Here is an 18419-nt window from a genome sequence, read left to right as displayed (position 1 = left end):
ATGCGAATTCTACCGACCGCCAGAGGGCGCCACCACCGTCAAACCTGTCAGATCTTCAAAACGCTCTCTGTCTTACCGATTCGAATAAAACACCTCACGAAAAAATAATGTTTTATTGATGATATAGTACATATTACACAGGTCCTAAAGAGTAGTACACCTAACTTAGTCGAATGCTTATCACATAAAGTAAGAGAACAGTTAAATAAACCTAAAATGCGTAAATTCGTTCATCTGCATACAAAAACGGGATAAATGCTCGTTCACTTGGAGTCGCTCCTGTTCTTCAGCTTCATTCGCGCCTGTTGAAACTCCTTGTTGATCACTTTGTCGTCTTCGTTCTGAAAACAGACCGGTTAGTCTCCGCGCCACCCTCTCCACGCTTTTACTTTGTCGTCGTTGGTGTTCGCCTGCAGCCTCTTCGCCCTGTCGGCGATCACCTTTTCGAGCTCCGGCGTCCTGGTCGCCATGTGGTTTTCCATCTCCTTTTTGGCGAGGTTCTCCTTCTGCTTTTCGAGCGCCCTCTGCAATTCGGATTTTTGGTTGAGTACGTTTTTCCCACTGCAAAACACGAACGAGAGTTCAGCAGACCGCGTCGTTTCCTACTCGCATAATTACATTTTCTGGTTGAACATCAGTTCTTTGTGGAGATTCTGTCTTTCGCTGTTGTCCTTGACGGGGTTGGGCGGCTTCCGCGGGATGATCAGCCCGTCCTCGGTGAGCCCCGCCGGCGGCGGGTGGTGCGTCGGTCCTCTCTGGCTCTCCGGAATCATCGCGACGGAAGACTCGTCTGAAACGACAACGGTTTCAACTCTACCAAACTCCCAACTCTCGAACAGCCGCACGATATCCCTGACCATCGCGCGCCGCGACGCCGCCACCGCTACTGATTCAGTTCAAGGGTGGATCTTTATCGGATTGCGGGAGGTCAAGAGCGGATCAACAAAATCGATGCTCACCTGTTTCTATACTGTTCAGCTTCGACTTCAGCTCCTCGATGGTGTTCTGGGTGTTGATCGGCTGCTCTTCTTTCGTTGTCAAATCCTGCAAACAAAAGAACTCTCAACTCATTTGTCACCAGGATCGTCAAAGATGTGACAACGGGTGCTCGACCCGTGTCAAATCTTCGCCGCGCGTCACACTTTCTCACGAATCAGCGATACCGAAACAGTTCCGATAGCAGAACACCGAGGGACGACCAATTAAAGAGAAACACCACCGAGTTTTCTACGGCGCATTTGCCCGACGGAATTAAAATCGTTTACTTAATCGTTCGACTATGAACAAAACGTGGACGGTAATCGAAACGTCACACTTGCGGTTTTTTAAAACCGCACATAAATATTTACATTACGTTATTACCTTGAAGAAAAATTTAGTTTTCTTATCAAGCGCAATTAATGACAATCAAAATTCTTACAATAACAGACCTTCCGACCCACACTATTTCCTCGAGGACAAAAAACAAAAACTCGATCACACAAAACACTGTCCTACCATTGATAATTTTGAAAACAAGCTCCGGTCGGATCCTCGCAGGACGAAATCACGAAATCTATCTGGTCCCTTCCGCCACGCGCGTACCACCGTGATTACGCATTTACACTATGTACCACAACCCGAGCGAGTTTGTTTTGAGGGCATGGTCATGCGCGCTCCCTGCGAGCTTCTCAGATAAAATCCGAGGGAGAACAATTAATTAAGTGCATATTTGCAAAATGATAATGATATTTCGCAAACGGGGCGCATATGGTGGCCACAAATCAATCTCTGGAGGCGGCCGGAGGCGTGCAACAGGTGGCGGGACGTCGCGGCGCGCCGCTCCTTTCGCAATCCCTTATAATTGAGTCGCTGCATTTTCCCTCCGCTCTGTTATCGAGAAACTGCCAGATTGTTTCGATTCGATTAATTGCGGCCGTTTGGCGGCTTTGTCCGGTGGCAGCTTTCTCGGTGCAATAAATGTCAGCGTCCGACAATCACTTTCGTTGTCCTGTCGCGCCCTTCCCTTGGCTGATTTTTCGCGAGAACCGAGGCGAACCTGTCGAGATCTGTACCGCGCGATACCCACAAAACCGCGTCGCGTAACAGTTCTTGTAACACGCGCCGCGTCTATGCAGCGACACTGGATTAGAACAATTACATAAGCGGGCTCTGTTATCGAGCGCTCTTATCGCTTAATGGAATCGTAAAAGTTGTTTATGTTGTATCCACCGCTGAGGGATTTATACGGCGTGATTGGGCACCGGGTCTGGTGTGAATTCGGGTACAGTTATCGCACCCGTTTCCGTCGGTGTCGCTGTTAAGGTATTGGCACTTCCTGGTGTGACACTTCTCCATGCACCGTTTTGTCCTCGGAAGCAATTAAAAAAAGGGTTAAACGAGGTCGTATTAATATTTTCCCCCTTTTTCTGCATCAATCACCGTCACAAATCGACGGCTTGGGGCCGTTGTGTTCACGTGTCGCGACCCCCTATCCACAATGACGCGGTTAAAATTACCGGAATTGTTGATTCAATCCGGTTTTTCCCCCGGTGCAGTCCTGCAAACGGCCCCATTAGTGTACTTTTCAACACTTCACAAAGTTAACCCTCCAGTCTTAATTCTATCAAACAATTACAAGAACTCGACTTTATCGGGGGCCCCTTTTGTCGACCAACACAATTTCTGTCAATATTGACCCAGCAAGATAATCTTCGTGTAAACAATGAACATTTTTTTGAGGTTAGCTGTCACCGCCGAAGTTTGAAGGTAGACTGTGGTTACATCCGACAACAAAATCGACCTCACAATGTTGCCTTGACATCCTCTTCGTTGTTAACTAATAAAATATTGAATTTAACTAAATTTATTGTCTTGTTTGACACCTCGAACGCTTCAAATTTCAAATTGTCACCGAGTCCTACCAACTGTAGAAAAAAAAAAAGAAAGAAAGTGACATTACAAATTGATTTGAGGTAATTAACGCAGATATAAAATTAAATTGTGTTAAATTTCTCTTGCACGCTGTTTATTCGAAATCAATTTAATTTATTACCTCGTTCGCTATTGTCACGATAATGATAAATTGTCACTTGGAGAGTTCACCAACTTTAGAAAAAACACGATGGTTCGTTTTGTTCAAAATCAAGATGATAAAAAATCGCAACTAAAACGCAAAATCGCGAAGATTTAAAACGATAATTTTGCGAGTGCAGAAATCAGATTTAATTAATTGCTTTGCGACATGTTTAAAATTGACAATTAGTGGACGGTAGTTACCGACTTTACCAACCCTGCACGAAATTACAATTAAAAGATAAAAATGGCCGAAACCAGAACAACTCCCTCACGAACGGTAATTATTATAAAAACAGTAGATTTTTTTCAATTGTCGCGGTTCCTTTTCAGGTGGCGCAATTGCAGAAGAGCGTCGAGTTTACCTGGGAATATTCACCTCATCGTCGATTCCATTCCACGGATGACTTTCATAGATCGCTCGTGTTGGCAATAAAACGCTTCCTCTTCGGTCGTCCGTCCGCTCGAATACAAATGGAACGTATGCAAAGCGAAAGAGAGTGTGAACAACCTGTCACGCGAGCGTCGAACAACGAAAATCCACGCTCTACTAAAACACAACCAAAACAAACAGATAACGAGCGCTGGAGAAAAAAGCGCCCCGCGCGCCGACAATCACTCCATCGGCGGAAGCCCCGCCGGGGAAAACTGACGTTACAATGCCCGTCGGTGCCGACTCGTCGAGCGATTAGATAAAAGATCGGGGAAAAATGAAAAGGCGACGACGTCACCGCATCACTTGCATCATCCCGAGTGCTTCCTTTTGAAAGAGAGAAGGCGTTCCGCGAAATTTTCAAAAACACTTTCGTTGAACATCTGGCAAGCGGAGGAGGGTCACGGACCTCGACCAGCGCCCGGACTATTTCCTTTTTTCTCAATTTTCGATCGCAATCGATGCACGAGGAAAATTTCCATCTGCGACACGTACACCTGCCATAAATATTTATGAGCCGCCGTGCGGACGTTTTAAGGTAAGTGGAGTAAATTCCGGACGGTGCTCTTCAGATGGTTCGCGGCGGAACCTAGTGTGTCATATGGACGACGGACGATTTGAATGTCCGTTGGTACTTATAAGGTCAAATGAGTTTCTCAATTGATTGCCCCCTGAACGATGAGCGTCATCTTGTTAAGACGGGTGACGATGACGTCGTCACTAATCAACAACGCTCTCCGAGTGTGTCGGTGATCGATGACGGACGACACAATCAAAAACACGATTATTTTTGCAACACACTTCAAAGCTGTCGAGTCGCATCGAGTGGTTTTCGAGGAAGCGGATTCACTTTTTGCTTGGCCTCAGAAATTTGCATATAATGACCAAGTTGCTGTTTATATCATCGATTACATAACTACAATAACTTATACACTTTCATTGTTTAAAACTTTACCTGTGTCTGATTAGGTGGTTACGTATCGAGAAAATATTCGGCGTTAAGTGCGACGAAACGCTCTGGTTTTGAAATCGAACTGTTTGCTCAAGACAGTCATACAGAGATAACCGACTAAATTATTTCAAAAAATTATAGAAATCACCATTTCTAAAAAATAAATCGATTCATTCAAATGATATCTCGTGACACGTAATCGTACATCTCTGAAATTGTTCATGTCTTAATCATCGCATCGATTCTTCAACCAACAACAAAATTTCGTTGATTGCAAAGAAACGTTTCAATTTCCGCAGTCGACCTTTTTAATTTTATCTCGTCGTAATGAACCAAGAGGAAATGAATTGTAGAAGCAATAAAAATTCTCTCTTATCGTTTAGATAATTAAATAGCACGCAGCAAGACGACGGCTAATAGGAAATACATAAATGTTTAGAACTGGGTAACTAGTCAGTCATCCGTGCCACCATATGTACTGCAACATTGAAACGTTGGTGATGGTGTAAAAATAATATCGTTTTTCCAGTTTAGAGTGAAGAAATTGCGAGCAAAAAAGATGTGACGAGGCGCGCTATTGCCTCACAGATTTGTTTAAAAAATGAAATTAGGGTTTTGTGCCGTCAATTGGTACAAATACAGGGTGTTATTGAAAGTTGTGCAGATATTTTAACCACGAGCTACTGGCTTCATGTAGAACTCTGAAAAAATATTTAAAAGTCTATGTCAAAAAATAAAATGACATTTATTTTTTGAGCTACAATATTTTTAAATTGCTTCTAGTTTTCTACGTTGTCCTACGACCTCGTAGGTAAAATTTCGGCACATTTTAAAAATACACCCTGTATATCATGTTTTATAAAATGTACGCCAATGCGAAGTAACCTATAGGAAATATGCTTTAAAACAAGGAAACTGCATTGGTGTATGTGTTATAAAACATGATATACAGGGTGTATTTTTAAAATGTGCCGAAATTTTACCAACGAGGTTGTTTGAAAACGTAGAAGACTAAGCGCCGGTTTCACCAACGCCCGTTACAGTTAACTGTAGGTTAAAATATACGAAAACATTGTTGTAACAATAGGTAACTACGGTAACGAAGCATTTTAACCTACAGTTAACCTTAACTGCCGTTGGTGAAACCGGCCCTAAGAGTAATAAAAAAAAATTGTAGCTCAAAAAATAAATGTCATTTTATTTTTTGACAGAATTTTTCAGATTTTTTTTTTTAATAACACCCTGTATGTAAATCGAAACGTAATTTCTACTGGGCTATAAACTCATTGGTAAATATGGCATGTTCACACATCAAAAGTCCACCATTTGTTGACGTAGGTTGGCACGCAAAAATTAAAAATTACATCAACAGGGTCTGCGAAAGAATTAAAAACTGTAACCTAACTTTTTATTTTGCCCTAGATCAAAATTCAACAGTGTTGCCATGTATATTTCCGATGTACATTGCGGTGTTGGTGAATGTTTGCTTGATGAACAGAGTATAAAAACTAATATGATTTCAAAAAAAATCCTTGAACCCTGATATAATTAATCTCTGGTTCCGGCCTTGTTCCAAGTTATTTGATTAAGGACTACCGCAATCTATTTGTCTTCCTACTTTTAACTGGAATAAATGTCTAGAATTAGGTCAGTTTCAAAAGATGGAAGCTTTGAAATCTGTCCGATGCTCAAGTTAATTTCACTTTTATCAAGCTTTTCCAAAGTGTTTGGTTCTTGACTTTTATTCTTGTGCGAAAAATTCTCTCTCTCTCTATTTACTTAGCTCGCACATCTACACTTACCAATCTAGTGTTTTTCGCAATTTGTTTAGGGAAACATTGAAAACCACTCCCAAATACATAGATAGTGTACACCGATTTCACCAAAACTTTCTACCAAATAGACCAAGATATTATTCTTAAAAACCTGAGACTTTTGGCTCGGCAATGTTTCAATCGTATCTTTCTGACAGATTATAATTTACAATGGTAATAGGTACATCTGCTTTTCACAGTGCCAAACGCTGGAGTCCCACAAGAGTCCACTTTTTAGATCCTTTTATTTCTTATCTTTGTTTAATAACGGCTTGTCGTTTAAAATTATCGAATTTTGATGTACGCAGATGACGTAAAAATCCAGTTCCATCGCTTCTATAGGCGATGCGATAACTTCAGTCTAATCTCAATCTCTATACCTAGTGTGTTTAGTAATAAAATGCTTAACATGTCCATTAACATTTTTTTCGTGAAAAGACTATAATCCATTTTAATTCCAACACTGATAATTACAATTTACAGCGACGTGACAGCGCAAAAGATGTCAAAGTTCAGTTTGACAAAGAATTTAGATTCACTGTTGACACAGACCACCCCAATCGAGGCTTTTTGCAGAAGTTATCGTGAACGAAAAAAATAAAATAAAAATTTAAAAAAATAAACATATGTAAGTATGTACATACCTACTTTAAAGAATGAATCGATTGAATCCGCAGTCAAGCAAATATTTCCCATAAAGAAACATTTCAATCGGTGCTTTTTTTGCAAAAGTCATTGTGAATGAATGAATGAAAAACAGCAATAAACTTAATTTGTGACATCGTACTCTTGACATTTTTATTTGAACACCCGATAAGTGCAAAATTCCTTAATTAAGTAATACAAATATTTTCGACAAAAACATTCCAATTGGTGCTTTTTTGCACAAATTATGGTGAACAAAAGAACTGATTAATGAATCAGTTCAATCCTGACCAAAACAAATATTTTCCACAAAAAACCACTTAAATCGATGCTTTTTTGCAGAGGTTATCGTAAACGAAAAATTAATTAACGAACGAATGAATGAACGCTTTAATGAATGAATCAATTGAATCCTTCTTTTTTCCAGTATTAATTACTCGCAACTATCATATAACCTCTTTCTTTTATCAATGTGAAGTGCGCATAAATTATCTGCTTTTCTATTTGTCGCTGTCACGTTGCTCCAATTGAAAGTGTACAGACAACACTTTCAAAATACTTATTTTTAAAAGTCACCAGCAGCTACCCTTCACCTTCAAGAGAACACGACAACGACTTTTGCTGTCCGACATTAATTTTTCCTGTCCCAACCAAGCAAAAATGTTTTGCTTTATTGTGACTCTCAGGTGGTTCCTTCAAAATTGACGTTGGTCCCTTAACAAATAAGTTACCTTTTCTCGTTCTTGGAACTTGTATTATTTTGTTACCCTATTTCTTTTCACTGTGGAACACCTCGTTCCCATTTTGTCTACCTGCGTCTTCAACGTCCAATCATATTTGAATTTTATTTAACTGTTTTTTACTTGTTTTCAACTTGTTCACGAAACTTGCCATTTAGTCAGAGTTTTGTACCGTAATTGGTTTTGTACACCAACAAAAAACGTTACCACTACCATTACTGCTATTAGTAAAACTAGCCCAACGAGAACTGACACACGTCGCTAATTTGTTTACCAGTCTAATTAATCGCAAAAATGTATTTTACGTCTTTCCATAAAAATTTTGGTGAAACTGCATGCACACCGATCCCATTTTTCGAATATAATTACAATAATAATTAGAAGGACTGTTACACAAAAGCATTAACTTTCATCGACGATCACCGAACAAAATTTTCACAATACAGTTCTCACTTTCGTTTAATTTTATGTTCGCAAGAAGAAAAACGCAAAAATTTCCGTCTCCCGACCTTGCCTCGTTAGCACAGAATTATCATTTATAACGCTAACAGGACTCGGCAGCATCACACTCGACTTGTTTCTCAACAAACGCATCGATTAGCACAACTTTAGAACAATAACAATCTACCTTTTGCACAAATATTTACCCGAGCTGTTGACTCGAAGTGCGGGACACGACTCAAGTTACCGAGCAAAAATATTAGGGCTTGGCTCAGATCAGATAAGGGAAAACAGAGTTTATCACCTGTCCGATGGCGAGCCCCGATTTATGCCTCGGGATTAACCCATTTCCGCCGCCATTAGTGTAATTTTGGCAGGACGAAAGTAAAAAAAAGATCGATCGTACTCGTGGAATTCCTGATCTCGGTGGTGTCGCATTTCGACAAGATGACGCACGCCATCACACTCCAGAAGCGACAGCGTTCGTCCTCTCCGGTCGAACAAGTCTCAATTCGTGGTTTATTTGTAATTTTAATCAAACCGCCGAGATCAAGATGGAAACGGGCGCATTACCATTTCGTACCGAACAACAGAGAACTGGCCGGTGAAAATCCTCCAATTAACAAATTTAATTACTTACACAACTGATTCGAAATCGCAATTATACATTTTGAAACGTGCAGAATTGCGCCAACCTTCCAACTCTTCCGTTATGATTTTTTTCGAAACCGTGTCAACACCGAACGCAGCCTAAATACTAATTTCGAAGCGGCTCTCGAGGAATGCACCACCTGCATTCCGCGATTATCTCCGCCTCTCGGATAAAAGTAAAAATGTTCGTGCGGTCGATGCGTCACAAAGGGTCTCTACCTGGAGGCGCAGAGCGACGTCGGAGAGGCGACCACCTCGGGCGCACCGGCGGTGCGATTTCTCGACAACCGTGTTGACTCTTACCGCTTTTTAACAATCTACAATTATTTGCATGGACAAGCCACCGGCTATCACCTCGCTGTGAAATCGCAATTTTTCCCATCGTCAAGAAAATCAACAAACATTATTTATATCACTGCAAGAAAGTCACTTTTCCCATCGGAACAATGATGGGTAAATTCGATATGAATACGAAACCGGCGGCTGGGTTTCACTTTTGCCGGTTGCGTAAGCGCGGGAGCGAAAAACGAAAATTTCCCCCCAAAATAATAAAAAAAAAAATAATAAGAAATTTGTGGGCGGCGGCGTGAGAGTCCCGTTGCCCAATTTCGCACTTTCTACCTCGTGGTGTGTAAACAAACACCTGTCGGAGCCGACGTCGACCGGAAAATCGCCCGGAGCCGGCCGCCCCCGGCGACGTTTAACACGCTCCAGTTTTCCGTCCGCGAAACCGTGAACGTCCGCGGCGGCGTGCCCCACGTACCTGGTCGGGTCGCCTCCCGCGACAGCAACAACACCACATTTCGCCGCCGGCACCACTGACATAAATAAAACGTGACATACCTCGACGTAATCATCGTCGGCGGTGTCCCTGACGGAAATAGATAGACGGATAATGGCCGGTGCCAAAGTTCGTCTCGATCGAAAAGCGGTTGCGAAACGGCGCGCACTCGCCGACACTCTTGCGACGACTGCTGGAGTCGGTCTTGGCCGCGCTGGAAGGAGGCGGCGGTCGACAGTGGCGGCGCCGGTGGGGCGCGGATTTCGCTCGAGAGCGGTGGATGCACCGGAGCGCTTCAACTCGGAGACCGTTGAGAAATTAAAAGTCAACGAGAGAAACGAGAAACGAAGATGAAGATGGTTCGAACGCGACATGTCATCCCCGGGGCACTCTTGGGACTAACTGATATCCCTCCCGGACTTGACCAGCGGCCGCCTCCGGTGCATGGGGAGGTGAGCCCTGGGGTGCGATAAATCAAAGGGGTGGCTCGTCTCAAATTGTAATTTTTTTATTTGCATCTGAAAGAAGTTTACGTTATGGTGAAACGTCAACACTTTGTAACAGTTGTGGACTCTAGAATGGTGACGTTTCGTCAAGCTCTGTCTATTTTATAAATGATGTCACATCACCTTTGCTTTGTTTCATATTTCGCTTTAGATTTAGTTTCTTTTCTGAGACCCCACTGATTCATTATTTTATCTTACAGGTGGAGTTTTTGAGCTACCTCAGACCATTGTTTTCGGTGACAGAAGTCAAATTTTAATCACAAGTGAGATAAAGTACTCACTAGTGAGTAATTTGACAGCTGCCATTTAACCTGACATACAGTACTCATTTCTTGGATTTTTTGCAATAGTTGCGCCTGTAAGATAAAACGTCGTATATCACACGTGATCGAAATGCCATTATGAAACTCGTGAGAAATGTCCCACTCGTGCGCAAGCGCACTCGTCGGTCAAAATTCTCACTCTTGTATAATGATGCATTTCTATCACTTATAATATAATACATATATTAGGTATTATCTCCTCCACATTACATTCAAAAATTCGTCCGCAGAGAGAAAATCAAAATTTTCTTAAAAAGCATGTGTATAACTGTAAATTACACTTTTTACATCGCAAATTATCGCAAAATGTTGACCTATATTTTTTAACAATTATAGAAAATTGTTATACATACTTCTTATTAAAGACCATTCAAAAATCAAAAACCCACCACCTGTTGCTTTAGATTGGTAAAATTTAAAAAACCCTAGGTATGTACATATTTTTTCATACTATGTTGGTAACTATAAATTACATTTATTTGATTCAAAATTAAATTCAACTGCTTTGAACTCCGTTCATATTGTTTTATATTAGCAGCACGTTTCATTTATTTATTGATTCTTATTACATATTTTTAATTAAACATGCCCAGAAAAACAAGACATTTAATAAAAACGTAACCTCAAAATTCCAATTCTCACCAAATTTTATAATAAACAGCGTTGCCGATAGTACCTAATTATCGAGGAAAATGCGACGTTGGTGGTTTTTTGATTTTTGAATGGACTTTAGTTATAATTTTCAATAAACATACAAGGTGATTCAAATATGTAGTTTGATAAATATTTTAACCAATGGCAGATTCCCGTCTCAAAAGGCTCTTGACAATAAAATTTTGAGTCATACATCAAAAATTGGCAAAAATTACCATCTCGGTTTTTTTACTACATATTAGTAAATGCCATTCTTCGCTAAATTATTCCACTTTACGTCCAATGTATATCGAATGTCATAAATGTCATAATACAGAAGCAAACAATTGTTGCTAGAGAGAAAATATTGATATTATAAAGTTCGCTTTAGTTTCATTTTGACAACAATGCCTGACAGTTTGTTTCAACGTAAAATATTTTTATTTATCTGCGGTTTTTAAAAGGTACTTAGTATGTAGTACACTCTTCAAAATGCTTTATCTTCAACAATTTTAGGGGTTGGAATCTACCACCGGTTAAATTTCGTTTTTATAAGATCGAATTTAAATTATGCGTGAATGAAAAACAGTGAACGAAAGTGAAGTGGACGAAAGAGAAACCTGCACCCACTGGTAAGAATGGTGCACTTTTTGTGAATATGCAGTTATAACCGTATCGTCGCAAGAAATTTCGATATTTTTTGGTAAACATAATGTTTTGCCTGTTATTGTTTGTGAATTTACAAAGCCTTCCATTTTTTAACCGAAAAATATTTGGCATAATTCCACAAAATGGAAGACTTGGCTGTTGACCATCTTACACCTATTGAAGACCTAACGACACACAGTAATCAATAGTTATATGGTTAATATAGACATACAGTTGGTTGCAAAAAAAACGGTAACTGTCATTATAAAATTAGCACGTTTTTACAATTTTTTCATAGTGTGAAACCTTCTTATGAGAGATAAAATTTAATGACATTTTTAAAAATTATTTGACAGGTATTGTCAAGTAGGCAATTAATTGACAAATGGAAAAAACCAAATTTACATTAGGAAAATTTTCATTTCCCGTTTTTTTTGCAACCAACTGTACGAGTATAATATTGTTGGAATGTCTTTCAATAATCTCTTGATGTCCTTTCTATCTTCCCATATTGAAACTATCTAAAGATAAAATTATAATACGTTCGCGAATTTCACTCATAACAACGCCATTCCCTCAACAGACGTCATTATACTGTGCCTAGATGCTGTGACGTGGCTTTTAACTCATTCCAAAGCGCACTTGGCTGTCCAACTTCAATAAGTGAAATAATACGTTGATTAATAATATTCTTGTACTATTCTTAATAAAATAAGAAAAAAGGAGACATCGACAACGATGTCCGCGAAAAAACTAAACGGTTTTCTAATTTTACGCTGAATTAAATTAAACTGTTATTTCCTATTACAAGATTTTGTCTCAGGAAGCTTTCCCTGGATTTCCTCCCGAGTTATACAATTTTTTAAATAAATTAATCAATCATTTAGCAATTCTATCAGTTGACAGTTCTTCGAGATAAATTCCTGCGAGCTACTAGTGCTTGAGCAGAAAATTATCCAGAAAAAAAAAGTTCCAGTGTAATTCGACGAGATTATTTTGTGACTCGGAATAAAAAAAAAAAAACAACAAATTACTACTTTTATTTTACATTATTTATTTGATCACTCGTTCATACGATTAGTGTTACGAATAGTAAACAGTCAAAAGATGTGTTTATCGCTCTCAAGAAGGAATACATATACGTTTTTATCGATGTCAAACTTTTTGTGCAGGAATAAAATTATCAAAACAAAATAATTCATTTGACAATTTTATTGTTGAAACAAATAAACAAATCAATTTGTTTTAGTCATTACAATTTCTTTAATAACCGTTGCATTTCAGGTATTCAATAAATACAACTGTCATTTTATACATAACATTGTAATTTTTCCTGCAGCTTGCATTTTTTACGACAGGTCCTGCCGCCCCCGGCCCCCCTTCCGTTCGTTTCGATCTCTTTCTCCACCCCTTTCTAGCCTTTGCGGTGCGCCCCTGCCCTCGGTCGCACCTGCTCGGACAGGTAGAGCCGGCTCCGGAGGTGAACCGGCGATAAAAACCGCAACGTAATCCGGGAGCTCGGCGATTATCTCCGCGATTAATGCCTCATTTGAAAGACTTCGCTGGCACAAAAAACAACTCTAATCGATTCGGTCTCGGTACCGTCGACGGCGCCGTTTTTGCCACGAGAAAGTGACAGACAAACGAAAGCGACAAAAAGGAACGCCGAGAAGGAGTAGGTAGTTATAAAACAACCACATCCGGAATTGAATTCCGGCAGCAGGCGGACATGTGGTCTGCAGGTTTTCGATGTGGTCGTTCGGAAACACTTTCCCCAGTTCAAACAAACAAACCGCGCGATCGATTCGGATGCGCCGGGATGCCCTCATCTTAACGAGATCCGATGGGGGCGAAATGCGACACCGACGAGGGGCAAATGGGGGCCGGGGCTGCGACCGGCAGCGAGCACGTTCGCGTCGAAAGGATATTTTTTTTAGATGAATGGGCAGGGAAAGTTGCCGGCGAGCACTTTCATTATTATTTCACATGGACCGGGCGCTTTGACCGCGGGCTCGAAAAATTCAATTTTATAAAGTGGAGGTCGCTGGACAGGACAAGTTGATCTACAAATAGAAAGTTGCACCGTTGGTTGGATCTATTTTAATACATCACCAACGGGACTAAGGTGATCTATTCCTGTCACGCCGCAAACAAAATCCAAATTTGGGCTGGCGTTTTGGCTCCGCCCATCGCGGAATTTGTCATATTGGGCGGAGTCAATTTTCACACATCTACGATTCTTCGACTTCTCTGGTTTACATTACAAACAACAGTATTACAACACTAACCGACAAGATATTGTTTCGAGCGTCCCTCGGTCTGTTACGCCACTGAACCTGCATGTACGATTAATACAAAATTAATTACCTGATCAAACGAAGCTTGTCTGGCCTTTGGAGACGTCGGCATTTTAAGTAATTATTTATCATTCCGCCCCTTTTCACCACCGGCTTTACACTCGTAAACTGGAAGACAGTTCAATCAATACTCCACCTCCCACCTCGTCGATCAAAAAATCACAAGAAAGTTCACCCAACCGTTCGAAATTTATTTTAAAGGGTGGTCACTTCTTTCTCACAAATAATTTACCACACAAGACCGCCGCATTATCATGCAAACAAACACAAACGCCATTTATAAACAAATCTTGACAGTTGAGCGATTTTAATGACATTTCTCGCCGTGAGCGCCCTCTACTGTGCGATAGCGCAACGCTTAGCCGGTAAAATCTGTCACGCGATGTGTTTGTCAATGTCAAATTTTGAAAATGGTGAAATGTAAATATTATATCATCAAATTATCTAGTCGTAATTTACCACAAATTTTATCTAGAAGTAATGCTAATTGCACTAGTTAGATAAGTAAAGTAGAGGAGTTTGAAAAGGAGGGATCGCGCAACATAACCTCAAAATGTGGAGGAGGATGTTAAAAAATTTCCGTAATTTTTCTACCACTAATGTAGCTAGGGATAAGATTCGACACACGATTAAGGCGGCTTTCGGCAAGTACTTATTATGGACCAACACGGCAAGCTGTGGGGTGCTCATGTTTCTGGGCGATTTGATAGATCAGGAGATCCACTATCGAAAAAAAGTGGACAAGACTTGGAGATATGACTACATGCGTCTGGGTACGCGATCGCTTTTTCGCGGGTATTTGTTGGCAAAAGTGAATGTTTGCAGGACGAATGTTTATTGTGGGGCTGGCAGTGGGGCCCGCGCACCACTACTACTACAACTTCATCAATGTAGTGTGGCCTCGTAGAAACATGCCGTCGATCGGTAAAAAAATCCTCGCGGATCAATTGATCGCGTCTCCGATCTGCATCGTGTTGTTCTTCTACACGCTGGGACTCCTGGAAGGGAAAAAATTTAGCGACGCGACGGAAGAGCTGAAACACAAATTCGTCTCGGTGTACACAGTAAGTGTGGCGGTTGTGTGGGCCCGCGCTGACCGTGTTTTCGCAGGTCGACTGGATGGTGTGGCCCCCGACGCAGTTCATCAACTTCTACCTAGTCCCGGTGCGGTACCAAGTCCTGTACATCAACACCGTCACCATGTTTTACGACGTTTTCTTGTCCTTCATCAAGCACGAGTACGACTACAAGATGAGCACGTCGGAAGTGTTGTTAAAAGAATTGTAAACGAATAAAGTTAGTGTTGGTTAAACGTTGACACTTGTTATTGCAGTGGGAATCGCTGAGTCAAGCTGCGACACCCTTTCCACCATCCCAGTCGTCGCCACTTATGCAACCCGCATCGCACCCGCCAATTGGCGGAGGTCAAATTCGGGGAGCGCTGCAAATCTGGAGGTGCAGTGGTCATAAAAAATCAAATTCTCGTTGCCCCACTTAATCATCGGAAAGAAGTATCGGTTCGGCCGCCGCGTCGCCGTTGAATTCTCCGGCTAATTGCACCTGTCGCTCCAACAAAACTACCTTCCGTCCGCAGCCGCGCTCCAACCTCGCTCAGTCGAGTGCAAAGCGCGCCGCAGATATGTCCCGGATTGAAAAATCCTAATCGCGATAATTGCTCTTATCTCGATAAGCCGCCGAGAGCATGTACGAGCGCTCGAATTAGTTTCGTGGTCGTTTTGGTGCGCGCAGGGCGAGAAAATGTTCAAAAAGAACCGACCGAAGCCGACCCTGGCCCACAGTGACTCCTACGAAAACAATAACGTTGTGAAAGGACAGAATGTGCCCCCATCGCCCATCTCGCCCATCAGCAAAGCCTCGCTGCAGTTCCATTGTCAGCTCGCCCACGGCAGTCCCACAGTTTTCGTCTCCGGGTTCGCCAACGTCAAGGAACTCTACCAGAAGATAGCCGAGTGCTTCGACTTTCCAGCCTCCGAGGTACGACCCCCGGGTCCAGAGCGGTGCGAATTGTCCCCATTGTTAAATATTTGGCCACCTTGGAGCCTTATCACGGCCATAAACCGTACAGATAACGAATTCCCCGATAGCGATAGCGATCTCTCAACCGTAACTGAAACATTTTTAATTAAAACTGTTGTGTCGATTTTCTAATTTTTTCCCGAGAGCCATCGCCCGGTTCCACCGGGTCGAGAGGGTCCGACCCCGACCGGACTAATAAAGTGTATCGGCACATCCTGCGGAGCACGCAGCATGTATCCGGTCGGGACAATATGGGGGCTTCGATATCCGACGCCTCAATGTTACCGCATTGTCACCGTTAATTGTTTCTCTCATTCCAGATATTATTCTGTACACTGAACACGTACAAAGCCGACATGAAGAAGCTCCTCGGGGGCCAGATCGGCCTGGAAGATTTCATTTTTGCACATAGGAAAGGTACGGTAAAGCCATCACAATCGAAATTGCTCGTTGCGGTAAAAATCTCGATCACAATGGGAATAACTGTCGATCGCCGCCGCTCAAAAGCCATCACTATGATGGTTTTACGGCTTCGGACGTCATCGTGGTTGATTCTCTTTTTGTTTATCTGTAGCGGATCTGTTGTTATTGGCCTTTGTACTAATTGGTTTCGTGGGATTTCATGTTCGACAGATGTCCGAATTCTATTTTTCCACCCAAAAAATTAATTAAGATTATGCCAGTTTACGTCAGATCAGCCTTTATTACCGGTAGCCCCCAGGTCGATTGTTCAGTTCTCTCCGTGCACAAAAACCATGTATTTTATCTTCAAAAAAATCAAAGGTAAGAGATTCTGTTTTGTCGCCCAATTCGTGTCGTAAAAACACCAAAAGGTATCGTAAAAAGAGCATGAAATACGTTTTCACTTTGGTAATTAATTTGCACAATGGATATTTTAACTGCTTTTTAATATTGATCGAAATGCCCAACAACATTGATTTACATAATTTTTATTGTAATTTATGTGGGAGTTGTACGAAACCGAATCGTTTGATAAATTGGATGTTTGTTTTTAAACTTTCAAAATGTTTAAATAATTGTATGAGTAATCTCGATTAAATTGCTTTTTTTTAACGGGATTAAAAGCAGATTAATAATTTCGAGGTAACTAGTTATCTCAGCCCCTGATACATTCATTATCATTTAATTCGCCACTTTCGCAACTTAAGTCAGTCGTTAACAACAATTAATGAAATGGTTGGTATTATTAAATAAATTCGCTTGACCAAAAGTTCGTTTCAAGTTTTGAGAATTTGGGAATTTGAGAAGTGGGACTCGAGATGAAATTATTAGGTATTTAATTTTAGTAGGCGGTGGCTGTCAATTTTTTTGTTTTTACGACAGAACGTGAAACGTCATAATATGAAAAATGGTCGTGAATTTCAATAATAAACATTAGCTAAGCGATAAACAGACCTTGGACCTCGATTGACACCTATCGATCACCAAACGAGCTAATCAAAATTGGTAATGTATTGGGTACGAGTCGCGAAAATTTGGCTGTTGAGGTCACGACGTGTTGTAACGTGAAACCCCTTGCGGGGCTTCGTTGATCGATGACTCTCCGTTCCAGGTCGACCCAAAGAAGTAGAACTGGTGAAGACGGAAGACGCGCTGGGATTGACGATCACGGATAATGGGGCCGGTTACGCTTTTATCAAACGTATCAAAGAGGGTTCTGTAATTCACAGCATACCGCACATCCAGGTAGGGGACCACATAGAGAAGCTAAATGGGGAGCTCATGGTGGGGAAGAGACACTTCGAAGTGGCCAAGATCCTGAAAGACATCCCTAAAGGATCCACCTTCACGATCCGGCTGGTCGAGCCGATGAAGAGCGGTTTCAACAGCATAGCGCCGAAGAGCAATGTGCGAGGGGGCAGCAAGAAGTCCAATTTCGGAAGCGGACGGGAGACTCTCAGGTTTAAGGCCGGCGGCAACGCGGAAATCCAGGAGAAGGTAATGTGACGAAGGTTTAGCGAGTGTATCTTGATTGATTTGTGCATAGGACGACATGATGGACGTGGGGGTCGAGAAAATCAACGCGATCTTGGAGAGCTTCTTGGGGATCAACGACGAGGAGCTCGCCACCCAGATCTGGGAGATCGCCGAGGGCAAAGCGAACTCGATGCAATTCGCCGACGCCATAGACAGTTCAGACCTGGAGGAGTTGGGCTTCACCGACGACCTCGTGATCGAGTTGTGGGGGGCGGTAACGGACGCCCGGGACGGGAGGATTTGACGAGCAGTGCCACTTCGCCTATTTAATAAGTTTCGTATTTCTTTCCAGTATCTTCAGTCTGATGTTTTATTTTTGTATGAAAGGACTGGGGCTGCATCGATTAGACAATGAAATTATTTGTGTTAACCTAATTTTTAAATAAAGACAATTTACAAGTACCCC

The 18419-nt window shown here is 41.6% G+C and overlaps 3 protein-coding genes across 7 annotated transcripts; 2 read left to right on the top strand and 1 right to left on the bottom strand.

The window, feature by feature from the left end:
• Nucleotides 1-99: 99 nt before the first annotated feature.
• On the bottom strand, nucleotides 100-14215 carry LOC138125812 (protein FAM107B). Of its 5 annotated transcripts, none has more exons than XM_069041344.1 (5): nucleotides 13989-14215; nucleotides 960-1044; nucleotides 619-790; nucleotides 390-561; nucleotides 100-341 (listed from the first exon to the last, which is right to left on the bottom strand). In XM_069041344.1, the coding sequence occupies exons 1-5, from the start codon at nucleotides 14028-14030 to the stop codon at nucleotides 264-266; spliced, it is 549 nt and encodes a 182-aa protein (XP_068897445.1). In that variant the 5' UTR covers nucleotides 14031-14215; the 3' UTR covers nucleotides 100-263. The 5 variants fall into 5 exon arrangements, with proteins under 5 accessions (XP_068897445.1, XP_068897442.1, XP_068897443.1 ...); XM_069041341.1 differs by lacking the exon at nucleotides 13989-14215 and adding an exon at nucleotides 9574-9900; XM_069041342.1 differs by lacking the exon at nucleotides 13989-14215 and adding an exon at nucleotides 9494-9567.
• A 90-nt stretch (nucleotides 14216-14305) lies between these two features.
• Nucleotides 14306-15831, top strand: LOC138125817 (mpv17-like protein 2). The gene is made up of 4 exons (XM_069041354.1): nucleotides 14306-14751; nucleotides 14804-15042; nucleotides 15089-15261; nucleotides 15312-15831. The coding sequence occupies exons 1-4, from the start codon at nucleotides 14532-14534 to the stop codon at nucleotides 15322-15324; spliced, it is 645 nt and encodes a 214-aa protein (XP_068897455.1). The 5' UTR covers nucleotides 14306-14531; the 3' UTR covers nucleotides 15325-15831.
• Nucleotides 15736-18415, top strand: kermit (PDZ domain-containing protein GIPC-like protein kermit). The gene is made up of 4 exons (XM_069041338.1): nucleotides 15736-15973; nucleotides 16336-16432; nucleotides 17589-17974; nucleotides 18024-18415. Exons 1-4 carry the CDS (start codon nucleotides 15737-15739, stop codon nucleotides 18255-18257), a joined length of 954 nt encoding a protein of 317 aa, XP_068897439.1. The 5' UTR covers nucleotide 15736; the 3' UTR covers nucleotides 18258-18415.
• The last annotated feature ends 4 nt before the right edge of the window (nucleotides 18416-18419 follow it).

Source organism: Tenebrio molitor, chromosome 3, assembly GCF_963966145.1.
Source record: "Tenebrio molitor chromosome 3, icTenMoli1.1, whole genome shotgun sequence".
Classification (NCBI taxonomy): domain Eukaryota; kingdom Metazoa; phylum Arthropoda; class Insecta; order Coleoptera; family Tenebrionidae; genus Tenebrio; species Tenebrio molitor.
Note: the sequence above shows the minus strand (reverse complement) of the source record. Positions and strands in the feature narration are given on the sequence as shown.